Source organism: Chelonia mydas, chromosome 7 (assembly GCF_015237465.2).
Source record: "Chelonia mydas isolate rCheMyd1 chromosome 7, rCheMyd1.pri.v2, whole genome shotgun sequence".
Taxonomy (NCBI): domain Eukaryota; kingdom Metazoa; phylum Chordata; order Testudines; family Cheloniidae; genus Chelonia; species Chelonia mydas.
Window position 1 is genome coordinate 49,661,668 of NC_057853.1, and position 19,123 is coordinate 49,680,790.

Sequence of the window (19,123 nt, forward strand, 5' to 3'; positions counted from 1 at the left end):
GGGACTGCCTCCTGCCCCCCCCCAGCACTCAAGGACCTTTCCCCTCCTCCTTTTGCCCCCCCACCATTAGCTCCAGCCCATCAGTGCCCTCTCCTAGTGATGCACATGGCTGCAGCATACAAAGGCTCCCAGTGAGACATGCCCAGGCCAGGCACTGGGCTCCTGTGGGTCACAGCAAACTCAGGAATCAGTGCCCGCCCCCCCGATCCCAGGGGAGAGGCTCCTTGGAGTGGGCAGGGCCAGAGCCTGGCCCCATCCTGCCAATGCTGCTGCCATCTCCCCCAGGTGGACTTGGAGCCTGCCAGGCCCTGCCCAGGCTCCCACCAATCCTTGGGGCTGGCCCTGTACCCCAGCACCCAGGTCCCCCCAGCCCACATGACACAGACACCTTAAGCATGTTTATTGCAATCACCCAATGCAGTAATGAGGAGCAACCCCCTGTTGTGAGGCTGATGCCCACAACCCAGGGACAGGCTGGCCTGGCTTGGTCTCAGCACATGGGACAGACAGTCTGGATTCAGAGCCCCGCCTGGGGATGCTGTGAGGGCTTGGCACAGTTTGGCATGGGTGAACTCCAATGGCCATCATGAGGTGGAGGGGAGAGCAGTGCTGAACTCATTGGGGGGGCCGTCCCTGCCCATCTGGGCCCTGAGCTGGGCCCCCCCCCAGCTCAGAACATCCTCATCACTTTGTTGATCCAATCGACGTAGAACGAGACACGAGTGAAGATGGCTGGCTGGTCCTTGCGGGCACACAAACGCATTGGGGTTATGATGCCCTCCAGCACCCAGCAGTCATGGGTCAGGCAGGCCAGCGGCCCCCCATAGTCACCCTGCAGGGGCCGAGAGAACATGCCAACTCTTACGCCCTGCGCTGGCCCCTCAGCATGGGCAGGGACTCGGAGTGTCAGGCCACTGTGGAGGGCCCAGGGCTCCTGGCCTCACTCCTGTGCTCCTGTCCTGCCCTGCCCCACCGTGTCCCCCAGGGCCACGTCCTGCCCTGCCCCCTCACAGATCATCCCCATGCTCACCTTGCATGGCCTCCTCCCCCAGAATCCACTTCCAGCCCCCATAGCACTCCCCTCCCCTCACCCATAGCACATCTTCCAGGCCTGCCCCCATGGCACTCCCTCGTCCACAGTACTCCCCTCCATTCCCTCACAGCATTCCCTCCCAGCCTTCCCCAGACCACACTCCCCTCCCCTCCCCCACTGTACTCCCCTTCCCTCCTCCACGACACTCTCCTCCGCCACAGAACTCTCCTCCCCTCCGTATAACATTTCCCTCCCCTCCCACCCCCCAGAGCACTCTCCTCCCCCCTTGAACTGCCTCCCAGCCTGCCCCCTACAACACTCCCTCCCCTCCCCCACTCCCCTCCCCCAGGGCACTCCCTCCCAGCCTGCCCCCACTGCACTCCCTTCCCCTTCCCCCAGCATGCACCAACCAGCATGCCCCCCAGCTCACCTCACAGGCCCCCACCCCGGCTCTCAGGGGCGCAGTACACAGCTCACTCTCCTTCACCTGGCCTCGGAGCGCCATGTTGCACTCCTTGTTGCTCATCACAGGCAGCTTGGCCACGTTGAGCAGAGTCTTGTTGCCAGTACCTGGGGGAGGAGGGAGAGCAGGTGAGAGGCCTAGGGGCTAGAGCCCAAGGACTGGTGGCCCCATCTCGCTTCCTCCCGGCCTGGGCAGGGCTGGCTGGAGGGGAGGCTGGCTAGGCCATGACGGGGTCCCTGTCTGGGATCTGATGTGGCAGTGGTGGAAGGGATGGGGCAGAGGTATGGAGCAGAGGGGAAGCTGCATGGGGCAGGAATCCGCCTGGGGCTCCTGTAGTATAGAGGCAGGGTAGGAGAAAGCTGGGGAAGGTGGGGTGTCATTGCAGACAGCCCCAGCCTGGAGAAGAGACTGGACGGCTCTGGGGGTGTCTGTGCCCCATGGCATTCTCCAGTCCTCACCTCCTGGCTGCCCCCTCCCTGACCCTGGGCGGTACCTCTGGTTTCACCCCATCCGGCGATCTCGCACTCTGTGTTCTCAGGCACGACGTACCGCTCAGGTGGGAGGCAGATCAGAGCCACCCGCTTGTTCAGAGTTGCTGGCCTACCAAGAGAGAGCAGTGCCACACAGCTGCCCACCCACCCCCTGCCACCCAACTCCCAGCATGGCACCGTGGGCTCTGCCCTCACCATGGCCATTGCAGGAACAGGCCTTCAGCACAGATTGATCTGGAGCAGCCTCCAAATGTGACTCAAGCACAACAGGACTGCTGCAGGGACCCGGGCTAATGACTCGCAGAGGTTTGAACTGCCCATTCAGCTCTGTCCAGCCCTGGGGGTTGCTGACTCCTCAGCCCCAGAATTTGGTGTTAGCTGGGGGATTCCCCCCACACTTGCCCAGGTTTCTTGTCCCCCTGCCTGCAGCTGCCTCTTGCTTTCCAGGGCGTGCCAGCTGGATGCCAGTGCATGCCCCTGCATGAAGCCATGGCACCAGGCCATGGGGGGTCAGGGAGGCAGAGCCAGAGCCAGGGACTGGAAGTGCAGCCAGAGATGAGCCACTAGTGCAGGCTCCAAGCTGCCCCCTTCCTGGAGCTCCTGGCACAGGGAGGAAGTGGTGCTGAGCCAGGCTGGCTGGCTGCAGGCCTGAGGGGCTGGCAAGGGCTAGGCTGCGCTGCAGAGCTTTGTGCTGTGGGATGCATGGGCTGCATCACAGCCAGGCACCTGCCCTGAGCTCATGCCACCTGCCAGGGCCATATACTACCCCACCTGCCTCCCTGTCACAGCCAGACACCTGCCCCATGGGCCAGCACCCGCACCACTAGTGCCCATATCGGCCGTGCACTCCTGCACCACCCTTCCCATCGTGGCACCCGGCACGCCTGGGCAGGGCATGCCCTGGCTGTCCCCAGGGCCCCTGGCTGGCTCCTGGGGGTTCTCTGTGGGAGCACAGGAAATCACTGGAGCCAGCCAGACCTTACACCCCTTGTAGGGAAAGGGGGCACTCCAGTTGAAGGGAAAGGCTGTCACAGCAAGAGCTGCATGGTGGGTGGGTGGGGGTGGGGTCCAGTGTACGCCTTGGCACCAGGTCCTGGCCTCACCAAGCCGGCGCCCTCAGCTTGCTCACCTGGCTAGTTTCAGCAGGACCAGGTTGGACGCAGAGGGCCCGCAGACAAGTCTCAGGATGGGGAGGGCCTGTTTGTCGGGGTCGCTGGGACTGGGGTCCTTGAAGAGGGTCCCAAGTTGGACCTCATAGCTAGACAGGTCAGTGTCACTGCCAGAGGAGGCAAGATCCAAGCTGCAGCACATCACTCCAGCACAGTGCCCCCAACCCTCACTCTGCTCCTCAGCCCCCGCCCTGATCCCCAGCCTCCATTCAGCAGGAGCTCCCACTGTAGGGTTGCCAACTGTCGAATCACACAAATCCAAACACCCTTGCCCTGCCCCCTGCCCCGCCCATTCTCCAAGTCCCCGCCCCACTCATTCCATCCCCCCTCCCTCCGTCGCTCACTCTCACCCACCCTCATTAACTTTCACCAGGCTGGGACAGGGGGTTGGGGTGCAGGGGGTGGGGTGGACTCTGGGCTGGGGCCGAGGGGTTCGGACTGTGGGGAGCTTTTGATATGGTCTCCCACAGTATTCTTGCCAGCAAGTTAAAGAAGTATGGGCTGGATGAATGGACTATAATGTGGATAGAAAGCTGGCTAGATCATCGGGCTCAACCAGTAGTGATCAATGGCTCCATGTCTAGTTGGCAGCCGGTATCAAGTGGAGTGCCCCAAGGGTCCGTCCTGTTACCAGTTTTGTTCAATATCTTCATCAATGATCTGGAGGATGGCATGGACTGCACCCTCAGCAAGTTTGCAGATGACACTAAACTGGGAGGAGAGGTAGATACACTTGGAGGGTAGGGATAGGATACAGAGGGACCAAGACAAATTAGAAGGTTGCTCCAAAAGAAATCTGATGAGGTTCGACAAGGACAAGTGCAGATTCCTGCACTTAGGACAGAAGAATCCCATGCACTGCTACAGACTAGGGACTGAATGACTAGGCAGCAGTTCTGCAGAAAAGGACCTGGGGGTTACAGTGGATGAGAAGCTGGATATGAGTCAACAGTATGCCCTTGTTGCCAATAAGGCTAATGGCATTTTGGGCTGTATAAGTAGGGGCATTGCCAGCAGATCGAGGGACATGATCATTCCCCTCTATTCAACATTGGTGAGGCCTCATCTGGAGTATTGTATCCAGTTTTGGGCCCCACACTACAAGAAGGATGTGGACAAATTGGAAAGAGTCCAGCAGAGGGCAACACAAATGATTAAAGGGCTGGAGCACATGACTTATGAGAAGAGGCTGAGGGAACTGGGGTGCCACAAGTACGCCTTTTCTTTTTGAGGGAACTGGGTTTGTTTAGTCTGCAGAAGAGAAGAATGAGGGGGGATTTGATAGCTGCTTTCAACTACCTGAAAGGGGGTTCCAAAGAGGATGGATCTAGACTGTTCTCAGTGGTAGCAGATGACAGGACGAGGAGCAATGGTCTCAAGTTGCAGTGGGGGATGTGTCGGTTGGATATTAGGAAAAACTTTTTCACTAGGAGGGTGGTGAAGCACTGGAATGGGTTACCTAGGGAGGTGGTGGAATCTCCTTCATTAGAGGTTTTCAAGATCAGGCTTGACAAAGCCCTGGCTGGGTTGATTTAGTTGGGGATTGGTCCTGCTTTGAGCAGGGGGTTGGACTAGATGACCTCCTGAGGTCCCTTCCAACCCTGATATTCTATGATTCTATGAGGGGGCTCTGGTCTGAGGGTGGGGCAGGCGGTTGGGATGCAGAGGGGGGTGCAAGCTCTGGGAGGGAGTTTGGGTCCTGGAGGGGGCTCAAGGCTGGGGTTGGGGGAACAACAGGTCTAAGTCAGGCTCTCTGCCTGCCCCTGGCTCTGCGCTACTCCTGGAAGTGGCTGGCATGTCCCTGAAGCGGGGGGCTATGGGGTCTCCACGCACTGCCCCCGCCCCAAGCTCCGACTCCACAGCTCTCATTGCCTGGAAACTTTGGCCAAAGAGAGCTGCGGGGGCAGTGCCTGCAGGCAGGGGCAGTGTGCAGAGACCCCTTGGTCCTCCCCAGGGGCCTCAGGGATGTGCTGGCTGCTTCCAGGAGCGGCCCAGAGCTAGGGGCTGCCAGGGGGCCTGCCTTAGCCCGACTGCGCTGCTGATCGGGACCAGTCCAAGGTAAGCACCGCCTGGCCAGAGCCCACACGGCTTCTGCACCCCAATCACCTGCCCCAGGTTGGAACTCCCTCATGCACCCTAACTTCCTCCCTGACCCTGAACCTCCACCTGCACCCCAATCCCCTGCCCCAGCCCTGAGCCCCCTCCTGCACGCAAACTCCCTCCCTGAGCCTGCACCCCTCACCCCGCCTACACCCCAATCCCCTGTCCTAGCCCTGAGCCCCCTACTGGAGCCTGAACCCAGCACACCCTCCCGTACCCCAACCTCCTCCCCCAGCCCAGAGCCCCCTCCAGTACCTAAACTCCCTCCCAGAGCTTGCACCCTGCACCCCCTCCTACACCCTAACCCCTGCCCCAGGCTCAGCCCGGAGTGCCCTCTTACCCTCCAAACTCCTTGGCCCCAGCCCAGAGCCCGCACCCCAACCCTCTGCCTTTGCCTGGTGAAAGTAAGTGAGAGTGTGGGAGAGTGAGTGATGGAGAGAGGGAGGATGGCATGAGCAGGGCGGGGCCTCGGAGATGGGGCGGGACAGGGGTGGGGCAAGGGCACTTGGGTTTGCATGATTAGACAGTTGGCAACCCTACTGGCTGTGTAGGGCTCTCTCACAGTCCCCCATATCTGGGGCCCCACCTTTCTGGCCATGGTGCCATTAGGAGTGGGCGAGGAAGGACTGGCCCTTCCCTGCAGGCCAGGGCTGCACAGCCCAGGAAGGTGCTCCCAGACAGTCCATGTCTGACCATCATTACAGCAGCCCCCTCATGCCCAGGCCAAAGGGCTCACTCTGGGGCTGATACATGCCATGCGGCACAGAGGCGGGAGGCCAGGCCGACAGCGGCTGAGCATGGTGCTGCCCAGACGCCTGTGTAGCCTGCAGCTAGGGAGGGTAGGGGGTGAAGGGACAAACCACAGGCTCCTATTGTCCACTGCCCACCTGTGCACTGCAGCACCCACCAGATGATGCCTGCAGCTGTTGCAGTGGTGCTAGTCAGCAGGGACCATCTGCCCTCCCTTCGCTGCTCCCCGGCCCATCACTGAGCCCGGGCCCACTGGCCGCCGTACCATGGAGGACTGGATGGTAACAACCCCTGGACTAGCGCTGAGCGTCTGAAAGGCACCAGCTAGCTGATCTCTGGACCAGTCAGGGTCCAGTGGGACTGTCCCCTGCTCCAGCCCCCCCCCCCCCCCCACAGTGCCATGTGCTCGGCCAGAATGGCTCGTGCACAGAACACCGCATTTCCTCCCCTGGAGGGGCCCCAGGGCACAGCTGACACCTTACCAGGAGGAGAAGCACTGGCGCGTACTGATGACCCATTGCTCCTTCACTAGGGATCCTCCACAGAAATGCACTCCTTCCCTGCGGGGCAGAAAGCACACAGCACATGGGAGAGGCAGGGTCCAGGCAGCGCCCCTGCCTGCCTCACAGGGCCTGGCAATCAAGTTAGCACCAGGAGGATCTGGCAGAAGTAACAAAGAGGAGGTGAAGGGGTGACTTGATCACTGTGCAGCATATTGGCACAGGAACAGAATCTTTCATCCTGGGCTCTTCAGGCTGGCAGAGGAAGGGCTACCACTGTCCATAGGTGGGATGCTGAAGCTAGACACATTCATCCTGGAAATCAGGCTTACATTTTTACTCGTCAGAATAATTAACCATTGGAACAATTTACCCAGGGTCATTGTGGATTCTCCACCACTGACAATTTGTAACTCAAGATTGGCTATTTTCTGGCTCTAGGAAATGTTTTGGGGATTTTCTCTGGCCTGTATCCTACAGGAGGTGAGACTGGATAATTACGATGGTCCGTTCAGGCCTGGGAATGGCTGAACCTCCGGATCGCCATGCCTCTCTGAGGGCTGGGCGCGCTTCGCCTCCAGCAGATCAGATATGGGACAGTGAGGTGCATGGGGAGTCTCTGCCTCTGTGGCATTGGCCACAGTCAGAGCGGTCACTGGTCTGCATGGCACTTTGGCTCATTGTGAGATGGTACCGTGGGTCTCAGCTCCATGCAGCTTAGCCTCTCTCCTCTGTGAGGAACCTATGGCAGGAGGTGTGACCACCACTGGCTATTCTGCAAATGCCAGGCCCCAGGCCCCTGCTATTGCAGCTGCCGAGTGCCTGGGGGTCTGGATGCTGGGGAACTGCAGTGTGCATTGTGAGGCCTGGGGGCAGGCACCAACATTCGTGGCTTGCTGACCCCCAGCCTGTGCCTGGCGAGCCATGGTGGTGGGAGGCTGCTCAGAGTGGCCAGCCAGCCAGTGTTACTTCCCCCAGAAGATCTGGGGCCAGGCTCTAGCTGTTCTGGGAGATGCACACGTTGCTGCTCCACACCCATTAAACTCTTGCCCCACTGAATGGAGTTCAAATAGCTGCCGGCTGAGTCTCCACTTTGAGTCAGCGGGGCAATGGACAGGCACCAATGGCATACGGCTGCTGCCACTGCTTCCCCATGACCCAGCAGGGTCCCACTCTCCGGATCTCCTGCCCCAGCCCCACCCTGGCTCACCGGTTGCGGATGCTGACGGTCCAGGGTGAGTTCCCGGGGCGTCCCCCGACTATACGGCCTTTCAGCTGGCGGCGCTCATCCCTCTTGCCGCACTCGGCAAAGACAATATTATCTGCAGACATGGGGAGGATGAGGACAGCGCACGGGGGCCAGGGCCGGCAGCAGGCTCAGCAGGAGCTCCCCAAAGATTCCCCCAGCCAGAGCCAGGTGCTTGGTAATCTGGGTCTTTTCCCAGTCCCAAGAGGGAGGTGGGGTCACCTAGAGGCTCTGTGGCCTCTGCTCCTGGGCACTATCCCCTAGCTGAGCTGCCCCTGCCTGGCCCCAGCACCTGGACCCCTGCCACAGCTGGTGGGCTTTACCTGCAGTCTCCAGGATGGCCAGCGTCTTGTCACCTGTTGGGGAAACAAACCAGAGGTGGAGAAGACCAGTTGCCCCAAGAAGTGGAGCACAGTAGGTGAGCCAAGCATGGATGGCGCCAGGTCCGGGGAATGGCCAAAGCATAGCCCTGAAGGGGGTTCAGCCCCCAAGCCAGCTCCTCACTCCCACCTTGCAGAGACCCAGCTCCTTTTAACGCTGATTAAATCTTTTGAAAACTCTTCCCGGTTTCCACGCTGGTACTGAACCAGCCCATCCAGCAGCACTGGAGTGGGGTGATTGAGCCCTTAATCGCACCCCTTCACCCCCTCCTCCAGTGCACCCCCACCCGAGCACCTTCTGGCCCTGGCCTGTCTGTGGCCCCGGAGCCCCACCTGCCTGACACAGGTATGGCTGGTTACCTGGAACCCACAGGGCAGTTTAAGGGAGCAAGCTTGGGGCCACCAATCCGCCCATCCCTTTGCTAGGCCAGAGCCCAGGTCTGCCCTGAGAGGGCTCAGATCCATGTGCCAAACACCAGGCAGCCAGGGCTGGCTCTGCTGTGGAGAAGACCCCTGGAGGGGGCAGCCCAGCCTGTGGATTTGGAGAGGTGGCCCTGGCAGTGGCCCTGGGTCGACAGGAGGCTGGGCCACAGGCCAGCCTGGCAGAGGGGAGTCAGGCTGCAAGCCCACTGCATTTTCTCAACTCAGCAGCATGACTCCAGTCCCCAGAGAACATGGCGTGGGGCAGTGGCCTTGGGATTGAGCTGTCCCCTCTGTGTGCCAGGCACCCACCGCAGGGCTTGATGGCGCAGTAATCAAACTGGGTGCTGGGGTCCATGGTGTAGCACCAGGGCCCGTGGCTGTCGTTGTCGGGGTTGCGGCAATAATTCTCCTCCAAGCGCATGGTGGGGAACATGGCAGGAGAGATCCTGTCGGGAGATGGGGAAATCAGCCCTGTGTCCCTCAACCCCGACCCCTCCCCCCGGCTGCCTCTCAGCCCCCCATCCCTCAGCCCAGATTCTCATAGCCACTCTCCTGCCCCCCACCCCTCAGCCCCCTCCAATCACTCTCTAGCTCCTCGTCCCTCAGTTACCACCCACCCCTCAGCCACTCTTCTGCCCCCTGACCCTCAGCCACCCCACCCCTCAGCCCCCCAGCCACCCTCCTGCCCCTGCGCCTCAGTCACCCCCCACCCCCAGCCACCCTCTTGCCCCGCACCACTCAGCCCCCCCAGCAATTCTCCTGCCCATCACCCCCAAGCCATCCTCCTGCCCCCCGCCCCTCAAATTCCCACACCTCAGCTACCCTCCTGCCCCTGCCCCTCAGCCCTCCCCACTGCCGCCTCCTCAACCCCCCTGCTGCCCTGGTTTCCCTCAATCCCCCCAACCCTTCAATCTTCCCACACCTCTCATCCCTTGTCCCAACACTCCCCACAACCCACCCCCTGAGGCGAATGCCATTCCCACTGCCCCGGCCCTGCTGCTCGCCTTGACCCAGGCTCCATGGGACAGTCACATGCCTACGTTCCTGGGCCCAGTGCAGGGACCTCCCCACCCGGGGCCTCTCCCAGTGGCTGTGGGGGCCATTTCTGGAGGAGGGGAGACCCCACACTTACTGGGGTGTGTGTGGTGACCCTGCTGACCACTTCTGGCAAGTGATGCCCTTCCGGGTTTTGCTGATCTTGCCCCTGTACAGCTCACCATTTCCATGGTAACAGTCTGGGGTGAGGGAAGGGAAAGGACAGCTGTTACTGGGGGTGCACAGCTCCCCCTGCAGCTCCCTAGCCTCTGTCCCCACCATGACACCCCTCAGGGACCATCCTGGCACTGCTGGCCTAGTGCATCCTGCCCTGCTCCCAGACCTCCAGAGACTGCCCAGGAGGTAACACACACACTGTGTTCTGTTATTGGAGGGTCGCTCTTGGGCACTCAACTGTACACACTAGTTTGTTATTGTAGGGTAACTCCTGGGCACTGGGCTGTGGGCACTGATCATAGAATCATGGAAGATTAGGGTTCGAAGAGATCTCAGGACATCATCTAGTCCAACCCCCAGCTCAAAGCAGGACCAACCTCAACTAAATCATCCCAGCCAGGGCTTTGTCAAGATGGGCCTAAAAAAACCTCTAAGGATAGAGATTCCACCACCTCCCTGGGTAACCCATTCCAGTGCTTCACCACCCTCCTAGTGAAATAGTTTTTCCTAATATGCAACCTAGACCTCTCCCACTGCAATTTGAGACCATTGCTCCTTGTTCTGTCATCTGCCACCAATGAGAACAGCCTAGCTCCATCCTCTTTGGAACCGCCTTTCAGGTAGGTGAAGCCTGCTATCAAATCCCCCCCTCACTCTTCTCCTCTGCGGATTAAATAAGCCCAGTTCCCTCAGCCTCTCCTCATAAGTCATGTGCCCCAGCCCCCTAATAATTTTTGCTGCCCTCCGCTGGACTCTCTTCAATTTATCCACATCGTTTCTGTAGTGGGGGGCCTAAAACTGGACACAATACTCCAGATGTGGCCTCACTAGTGCCGAATAGAGGGGAATAATCATTTCCCTCGATCTGCCGGCAATGCTCATACTAATGCAGTGCAATATGCTGTTAGCCTTCTTGGCAACAAGGGCACACTGCTGACTCAGATCCAGCTTCTTGGCCACTGTAATCCCCAGGTCCTTTTCTGCAGAATTGCCGCTTAGCCAGTCAGTACCCAGCCTGTAGCGGAGCATGGGATTCTTCCGTCCTAACTGCAGGATTCTGCATTTGTCCTTGTTGAATCTCATCAGATTTCTTTTGTCCCAATCCTCCAATTTGTCTAGCTCACTCTGGACCCTTTCCCTACCCTCCAGCATACCTACCTCTCCCCACAGCTGAATGTCATCCACTAACTTGCTGAGGGTGCAACCCATCCCATCATCCAGATCACTAATGAATATGTTGAACAAAACCAGGTCCAGGACAGACCCCTGGAATACTCCACTTGATACCGGCTGCCAACTAGACATCAGGCCACTGATCACTACCAGTTGAGCCCAACGATCTAGCCAGCTTTCTATCCACCTTAGAGTCCATTCATCCAGCCCATACTTCTTTAACTTTCTGGCAAGAATACTGTGGGAGACCATATGAAAAGCTTGGCTAAAGTCAAGATCTATCACATCCACCACTTTCTCCACATCCACAGAGCCAGTTAACTCATTATAGAAGGCAATCAGGTTGGTCAGGCATGACTTGCCCTTAGTGAATCTATGTTGACTGTTCCTGATCACCTTCATCTCCTCCAAGTGTTTCAAAATGGATTCCTTGATGACCTGCTCCATGATTTTTCCAGGGACTGAGGTGACGCTGACCAGTTTGTAGTTCCCAGGATTCTCCTTCTTCCCTTTTTTAAAGATAGGCACCATATTTGCCTTTTTACAATCGTCCAGGACCTCCCCCAATCACCACAAATTTTCAAAGATAATGGCCAATGGCTCTGCAATCACATCAGCCAACTCCCTCACACCCTTGGATGCATTAGATCTGGCTCTATGGACTTGTGCAGGTCCAGCTTTTCTAAATAGTCCTTAACCTGTTCTTTCACCACTGAGGGCTGCTCACCTCCTCCCCATACTGTGCTGTCTAGGAGCTGACCTTGTCTGTGAAGACCGAGGCAAAAAAAACATTTTTTTTTCCACATCATCTGTCACTAGGCTGTCTCCCCCATTCCGTAAGGGTCCCACACTTTCCTTGACCTTCTTGTTGCTAACATACCTGTAGAAACCCTTCTTGTTACCCTTCACATCCCTTGCTAGCTGCAACTCCAGTTATGCTTTGGACTTCCTGATTACACCCCTGCATGCTCGAGCAATATTTTTATACTGCTCCCTAGTCATCTGTCCAAGTTTCCACTTCTTGTAAGCTTCCTTTTTGTGTTTAAGCTCACCGAAGATTTCTCTGTTAAGCCAAGCTGGTTGCCTGCCATATTTGCTATTCTTTCTGCACATCGGGATGGTTTGTTCTTGAGCCCTCAATAAGGCTTCTTTAAAATACAGCCAGCTCTCCTGGACTCCTTTTCCCCTCATGTTATTCTCCCAGGGGATCCTGCTCATCAGTTCCCTGAGGGAGTCAAAGTCTGCTTTTCAGAAGTCCAGGGTCCATATTCTGCTGCTCTCCTTTCTTCCTTTTGTCAGGATCCTGAACTTGATCATCTCATGGTCACTGCTGCCCAGGTTGCCACCTACTTCTACTTCCCCTACCAATTCTTCCCTGTGTGTGCAGCAATTCAAGAGAAGCATGGTCCCTAGTTGGTTCCTCCAGCACTTGCACCAGGAAGTTGTCCCCAACACTCTCCAAAAACTTCCTGGATTGTCTGTGCACTGCTGTATTGCTCTCCCAGCAGATGTCAGGGTGATTGAAATCCCCAATGAGAACCAGGGCCTGTGATCTGGAAACTTCTGTTAGTTGTCTGAAGAAAGCCTTATCTACCTCATCCTCCTGGTCCAGTGGTTGATAGTAGATGCCCACCACGACATCACCCTTGTTTTTCTCACCTCTAAACTTAACCCAAAGACCCTCAACAGGCTTTTTCTCCAGTTTCATACTGGAGCTCTGAGCAATCATACTGCTCTCTTACATATAGTGCAATTCCTCCACCTTTTCTCCCCCTGCCTATCCTTCCTGAACAGTTTATACCCATCCATGACAATGCTCCAATCACATCATAGCATTAGTAGGAGCATTGCCAGCACATCGAGGGAGTGATTATTCCTCTATATTCGGCTCTGGTGAGGCCATATCTGGAGTATTGTGTCCAGTTTTGGGGGCCCCCACTACAGAAAGGATGTGGACAAATTGAAGAGAGTCCAGTGGAGGGCAACAAAAGTGATCAGTGGGCTGGGGCACATGACTTACGAGGAGAGGCTGAGGGAACTGGGCTTGTTTAGTCTGCAGAAGAGAAGAGTGAGGGGGGATTTGATAGCAGCCTTCAACTACCTGAAGGGAGGTTCCAAAGAGGATGGAGTTCAGCTGTTCTCTGTGGTGGCAGATGACAGAACAAGGAGCAATGGTCTCAAATTGCAGTGGGAGAGGTCTAGGTTGGAAATTAGGAAACATTATTTCAGTAGGAGGGTGGTAAAACACTGGAATTGGTTACCTAGGGAGGTGGTGGAATCTCCATTCTCAGAGGTTTTTAAGGCCCGGCTTGACAAAGCCCTGGCTGGGATGATTTGGTTGGTGCTGATCCTGCTTTGAGCAGGAGATTGGACTAGATGACCTCCTGAGGTCTCATCCAATTCTAATCTTCTATGATTCTATGATAGTTTCCTGACTGTGCCAGGACTTCCAATTCTTCCTGCATGTTCCCCGGGCTTTTTGCATTCATGTACAGGCACCTAAGATAACTAGATGATTTGTTATTGTAGGGTCGCTCCTGGGCAGTGGGCTGTGGGCACTAGTTATTGTAGGGTTGCTCCAGAGCACTGGGCTGTGAGCACTGGTTTATTATTGTAGGCTCTCAGGGCAGCCCAGTGTCTCCTCCCCGCCAGGGCAGTCCTCACCCTCCACCTCCACCTCATCGGTGCAGCGTTTGATCTGGAAGCAGAAGGCGACGCGCATGCTGGGCAGGCTGGTGAAGCACCAGGGGGCCTCTGAGCCATCAGGGTTCCGGCAGTAATTCTCCCGCAGGTCCCTGGCAGACATATCAGCTCAGCTTGGGAACGCCCCAGCCAAACGCACAGCATCCAGTGCCTGCCAGCCCCCATCATGGGAGCTGTGTCCAGCCACAGAGGTGTTTCTGTGAGTTGCAGGCTGGAATTTCCAAGGATACAGATGCTCAGATCGCCCCCCACAGACAAGCTGGGGGCAGCTCCCCCTAAGCTGTGGCATCAGGCTATGGGTATTCACAGGCAGCCCCCCTTCAAGGTTGGCTCCACCCCATCTGGGCCAGGGTCACACCTGTGCTGGAGGCTCAGGGCCTGCAGCCACGGAACCAGCAAGCCCTGCTTGGCCTCATACCACACTCCCAGCCCTGGCTGGCTCCCCAGGCTGGCTCCCATGCTGTGACTCCCGGCTGCAGAGCCAGCCCCTCTTGCCCAGCTCCAGCTGGGGCAATGCTGCAGCCGCCAGACTGACATGTACATGGTCATAGGGGGAGCCTGCAGCACCTGGGACCTGAGCCAGGGAGTCTGGTTCCAGCCAGCTCAAGCCACAGCTGCACAGCTGTTCATGCCATCCAGGACCCTGGGTGTTTATTCAGACAGCTAGCGCAGTGTGTGCTGGTGCCGGGTCTCATCTGAGGGGGAACCGGTGACCCCTCCCCCAAGTACCCCTCCAGGAACCTCCAACAACCCCTCCCCCCAGCTCAGCCCCCGCAGAGACCCCCTCCTCCAGTTAGCTCCCCCATCATAGGGACCCCATGTGACCCCTCCCCCAACTAGCCCCCCCAGGGACCCCAGCCTCTCCTCCTCCAGCTAGCCCCCCATTCACAGGAACCCCTGGCAACCCCTCTCACAGCTAGCCTGCCACAGGGACCCCAGGTGATATCTTCCCCACCTAGCTCCCCATCTCACAGGGACAAATGGTGAACCCTCCCCCAGCTAGCTCCCCCAGGGACCTCAGGGACTCCTCCTCCAGATAGCTCCCCCTTCACAGGGACTCCAGGTGAATGCTTCCCCCAGCTAGCCCCCCCAGGGACGCCAGTGACTCCTCCTCCAGCTAGCTCCCCCCTCCAGGAACCCCAGTGACCCCCCCCAACTAGCCTCCTCCCAGGGACCCCAGCAATCCCTCCTCCAGATAGTTTCCCCTCCCCAGGGACTCCAGCAACTCCTCCCCCAGCTAGCCCCCCCTCATAGGAACCCCTGGAAACCCTTCCCATCAGCTAGCCTGCCACAGGCACCCCAGGCAACCCCTCCTCCAGCTAGCTCCCTTCCTCATGGGGACCCCAGGTGACCCCTTCCCACCTAGCTCCCCCTCACAGGGACCCCCGTGACCCCTCCCCCAACTAGCCCCCAAGGACCACCCAGCAATCCCTGCACAGATGCGAAGTGAATTCTTCTCCCTGTGCACAAGGATGCCCCCCCTCCCCGAACCTCCAGCATATAGACCTCAAGGAGCTCCTCCCTCCCCCACACCCAAGTGGTCCATCGCCTACTTGCACTCGTATGCCTCAGGCTGGAAGTGGTGCCGGTGGGGGGTCTGGGTATCCCAGCGCTGGCAGGGGATCCCTGATGTGGTGACGTTCACCTTGCCCCGGTAGCCTTCGCCTTTGTGCTTGAAGCAGCTGGTGGTGGTATCTGTGAGGTGTGGACGTTTCTCTGCTTCCATAGATGTGGGCAGCGGGAGAGGCCAAGCGTCACTGGGGGCTGTCTTGGGAGCACCAGGGAGCAGGGACGAGTGGTGTATACTGTGGGCACTGGAACACCTTGCACCCTGGCACCAGCCTGCTGACCAGGGGACTGGTCATGCTGCAGACCCTTCACCGGCAGGGCCTTGCCATGTGCTCAGGGCTGTGAGCCAGAGGCTGGACCTCATGGGCTCTCTGAAATCCCCCTAAGGGCATGGAGCTTGTTCCCGAGTGCCAGCAGGGTGGCCGCTGTACAAGGGGTTGGTGTGCTACTCATCCCCTGTGCTGGGGCAGAGCAGAGAGCAGTGCTAGTCAGGGGCAGCAGGGGGACATTGTCGGGGAAAGGTCTGTCATGGCTACATGGCTCAACTCCGCTGAGGCATGGGAGCAGGGAGCCGGGCACGGTGACATGGGGTGGCCCTGCCAGATGGCTACACCTCACACCATCAAGAGCCAGAGCCAGATTGGGCACGTCAGCGTTGCTCTCAGTGAGTTAACGATGATACGAACATAGCAGTGTGGTCAACACATCCCAGATACTCCCATTGACACCCACTACACAGCACTTACTGCACTTGCGGAGGTGGCAGTACTCCCGCTCCCGGGCTGGGTCCGTGGTGTAGCACCAGGGGCCCACGGAGCTGTCAGGGTTGCGGCAGTAATTGTCATCCAGATCCTTCTCGGGGTATCTGGGTGGGACGGGGAGGAGGCGGAGAGAGGTGAGGGAAACCATGATATTTACAAAGCCACGTTCTGATCCTGTCCTGGTCCAAGAGCCTCTGGGATGTGCTCTCCCCCTGCTCGGACCCCCAGGAAGTGGGTTTGCAGTGCAGCCTCAGCCTGACCCTTGGCAGTGACCAGCCCTGTTTGGGGGACGTGGCCAGGATCCATGTTACCCACAGAATCTCGGTGCTGGACCCTGTCTGAACATGGTGGTGGGGCTGGGCAGTGGCAAGTGCGCTCCTCTGCAGGTGGCAGTGCCAGCCTGGGGGCTCAGCACTGGCAGCAGGGAGGATCTCTGCTTGTGCCCATCCCATCCCGGAGTGCCATGCCTCCCGGCTGGTCCGCATTCACTTCAGGGCCTGTGTAGTGCTGCGGGGGCTCAGGCTTCCCAGCCCCTAGCAATCCATGGGCAGTAACCAGTGACCCTGGGGAACTCGCTGCTCTGGACAGAGTGCTGAGCTGCCCCACCACCACCTAGCCCTGCTCCGTCCTGAGCCCCCCACCCCCCCAAAGGCCAGGCTGTTCCCATCCCATGCTGAGAACATCCTGTGGGGGATGAGCAATCCCCGCCCCAAACAGGGAGGGCTGGTACTTGTGAGGATGGTATGGGTGCTTGTGGGGGTGCTGCAGGTCCCAGCGCTGGCACTCCCGCCCGGACTCCGTGTGGTCCACCAGGCCTCGGTAATCTTCCCCGTTACACAACATGCACACGGCTGCAAGAGAGAGTCATGCTTCAGGCATGGAGTGAGGCAGGGCACACACAGGCTGGCAGCTCTGAGGGCCTCTGTCAGCTATGCAGGTGGGCATCATTGGCACTGAACCCAGAGAATCCACAGCATCCCCAACCCTCCTAGCTCTGCCCCCAGGAGAGCCCCCACATCACAGACCATCACCAAGCAGACTAGTGCCAGGCAAGGGTTTGTGGGTAGAACCCTGGATCCAGCACATATGCGCATGGCGGTGTGCAGGGGTGAAAGGGCAAGTGTGGGCTGGGTGCTGGTGCACAGGCACCAGCTGTCGCGCAGGGAGGGAGGGAGCATCCAGCCAGCACACGGAGGGGGTGAGGTGTCCAGCCATTGCACATGGGAGATGGCTATTCCATGCATGGGGGCATAGATGCCGAGTCCGTTGGTGCTCTGGGGATGGAGCATCCACAGAAAAATAACAGTGGGCGCTCCGCACATACTGGCCACAGCTGTTCCCTGCCCCTGCTCATCAGCTAATGGGGGAACACTGCTGCCCAACAGCTGATGGGGGTGGTGCTGCTGCCCAACAGCTGTTTGGCAGTTGGGGGGAATTGGGGGAGGGCAGAGAGCGGCAGGTATGCAGGAGCCTCGGGGAGGGGGCAGAGTGGAGGCAGGAAGAGGGGGAGCAAAGGTGGGCTTTGGGGGAAGAGGCTGAGTGGGGTTGGGGCCTCAGGTGAAGTGGGGGTTGAGCAGGAAAAGGAAAAGTCAGCACCTGTGCTTGGGGGAAGGGGGTTTACTCACCATCTTCACACTTCTTGATGCCACAGCTCTGGTGCCGGATGGCCGGGTCTGTGGTGTAGCACCAGGGCCCCCGCTCATCTCTATCTGGGTTCCGGCAGTAGTTCTCCTCAAGGCCATTCCGCAGAGAGGGTGAAAACCTGGTGGGACACAGAGAGCGCAGGGGGCTGGGATAGTTTCAGTGACTGGTGCCCTAGACCAGCTGGGGCTGGGCTCTGCACAGCCCAAAGGAGGGGCTCTAGCACTCAGGCCAGGGCTACACAACAAAGGTAGGTCAATGCAAGTGGCCTGGCATAGACTTAGGATATGTCTACACTGCAGCCAGATTGATGCTCTGGCGATCGATGCACCAGGGGTCGATTTAGCAGGTCTAACTTAGGGGTCGATTTAGAAGACCCACCAAATTGACCGCAGATCGCTTTCTGGTCAACCCCCATACTCCACCCTGAACAAGAAGAGTAAGGTAAGTTGACGGGAGAGTGTCTCCCATCAACCCAGTGTGGTGTAGACACCACAGTAAGTTGACCTAAGCTACGTTGACTCCAGCTATGTTATTCACATAGCTGGAGTAGTGTAACTTAGGTCAACTTACTGCAGTAGTGTAGACATAGCCTGAGTTATGCATGTGTCTGCATTCACATTTGCCTCCAGCAGATGTAAGCGCCCCATTACACCAGCCCAGTAAAACTGCCTCCCAGAGTGATGTGTGTGTGACACTCTGTGCCCCAGAGCAACACCCTGACACCCCCATATTCACCACTGTCATAAAATTATGATATGTTTTGTACAAAGTGAGCCTTGTGAGGTAGCATTCTTGTTGGATTGTATCTGGAGTTATGAATTTTGCTATGTGTGTGTCACTGAAAGATGTTGTGAAGTTGGAAACATCCACAACTAGCCTTTCAGGTACAAAAATGAAGAAGCTAAACAGTGCTAATGGCCCAACAGTAAAGACAATGGACCATGGAAAAAGTTTGTTCCCACCTGGGAGTGCTTCAGCCAGCCTATGGATAATGGCTGCTATGACTGAGCGAAGCATGCAATGGCATGTGACCAGCCCACATGACACTGAACTCAATTTTGGGACTTGTATTTTTCCACAATGTTGATAAATGCAAAGTAATGCACACTGGAAAACATAATCCCAACTATACATATAAAATGATGGGATCTAAATTAGGAGTTCTCACTCAAGAAAGAGATCTTGGAGTCATTGTGGATAGTTCTCTCAAAACATCCACTCAATGTGCAGCAGCACTCAAAAAAGCTAAAAAAATATTGGGAATCATTAAGAAAGGGATAGACAATAAGATAGAAAATATCATATTGCCTCTATATAAATCCATGGTACGCCCACATCTTGAATACTGCGTGCAGTTGATTTCGCCTCATCTCAAAAAAGATATATTGGAACTGGAAAAGATTCAGAAATGGGCAACAAAAGTGATTAGGAGTATGGAATGGCTGCCATATGATGAGAGATTAATAAGACTGGGACTTTTCAGGTTGGAAAAGAAACAATTAAGGG

At 57.5% G+C, this 19,123-nt stretch overlaps 1 protein-coding gene across 1 annotated transcript; it reads right to left on the reverse strand.

Moving 5' to 3' along the window:
* Nucleotides 1–467: 467 nt before the first annotated feature.
* MST1 (macrophage stimulating 1) lies at nucleotides 468–16,852 on the reverse strand. The gene is given in 13 exon segments (XM_043552080.1): nucleotides 468–832; nucleotides 1,464–1,603; nucleotides 1,990–2,096; nucleotides 3,117–3,263; nucleotides 6,489–6,566; nucleotides 7,717–7,828; nucleotides 8,076–8,108; nucleotides 8,865–9,001; nucleotides 9,688–9,790; nucleotides 13,605–13,735; nucleotides 15,197–15,362; nucleotides 15,953–16,077; nucleotides 16,704–16,852. Coding segments are annotated over 13 exon segments (1,590 nt in total). The 3' UTR covers nucleotides 468–670.
* Between the last annotated feature and the right edge of the window lie 2,271 nt (nucleotides 16,853–19,123).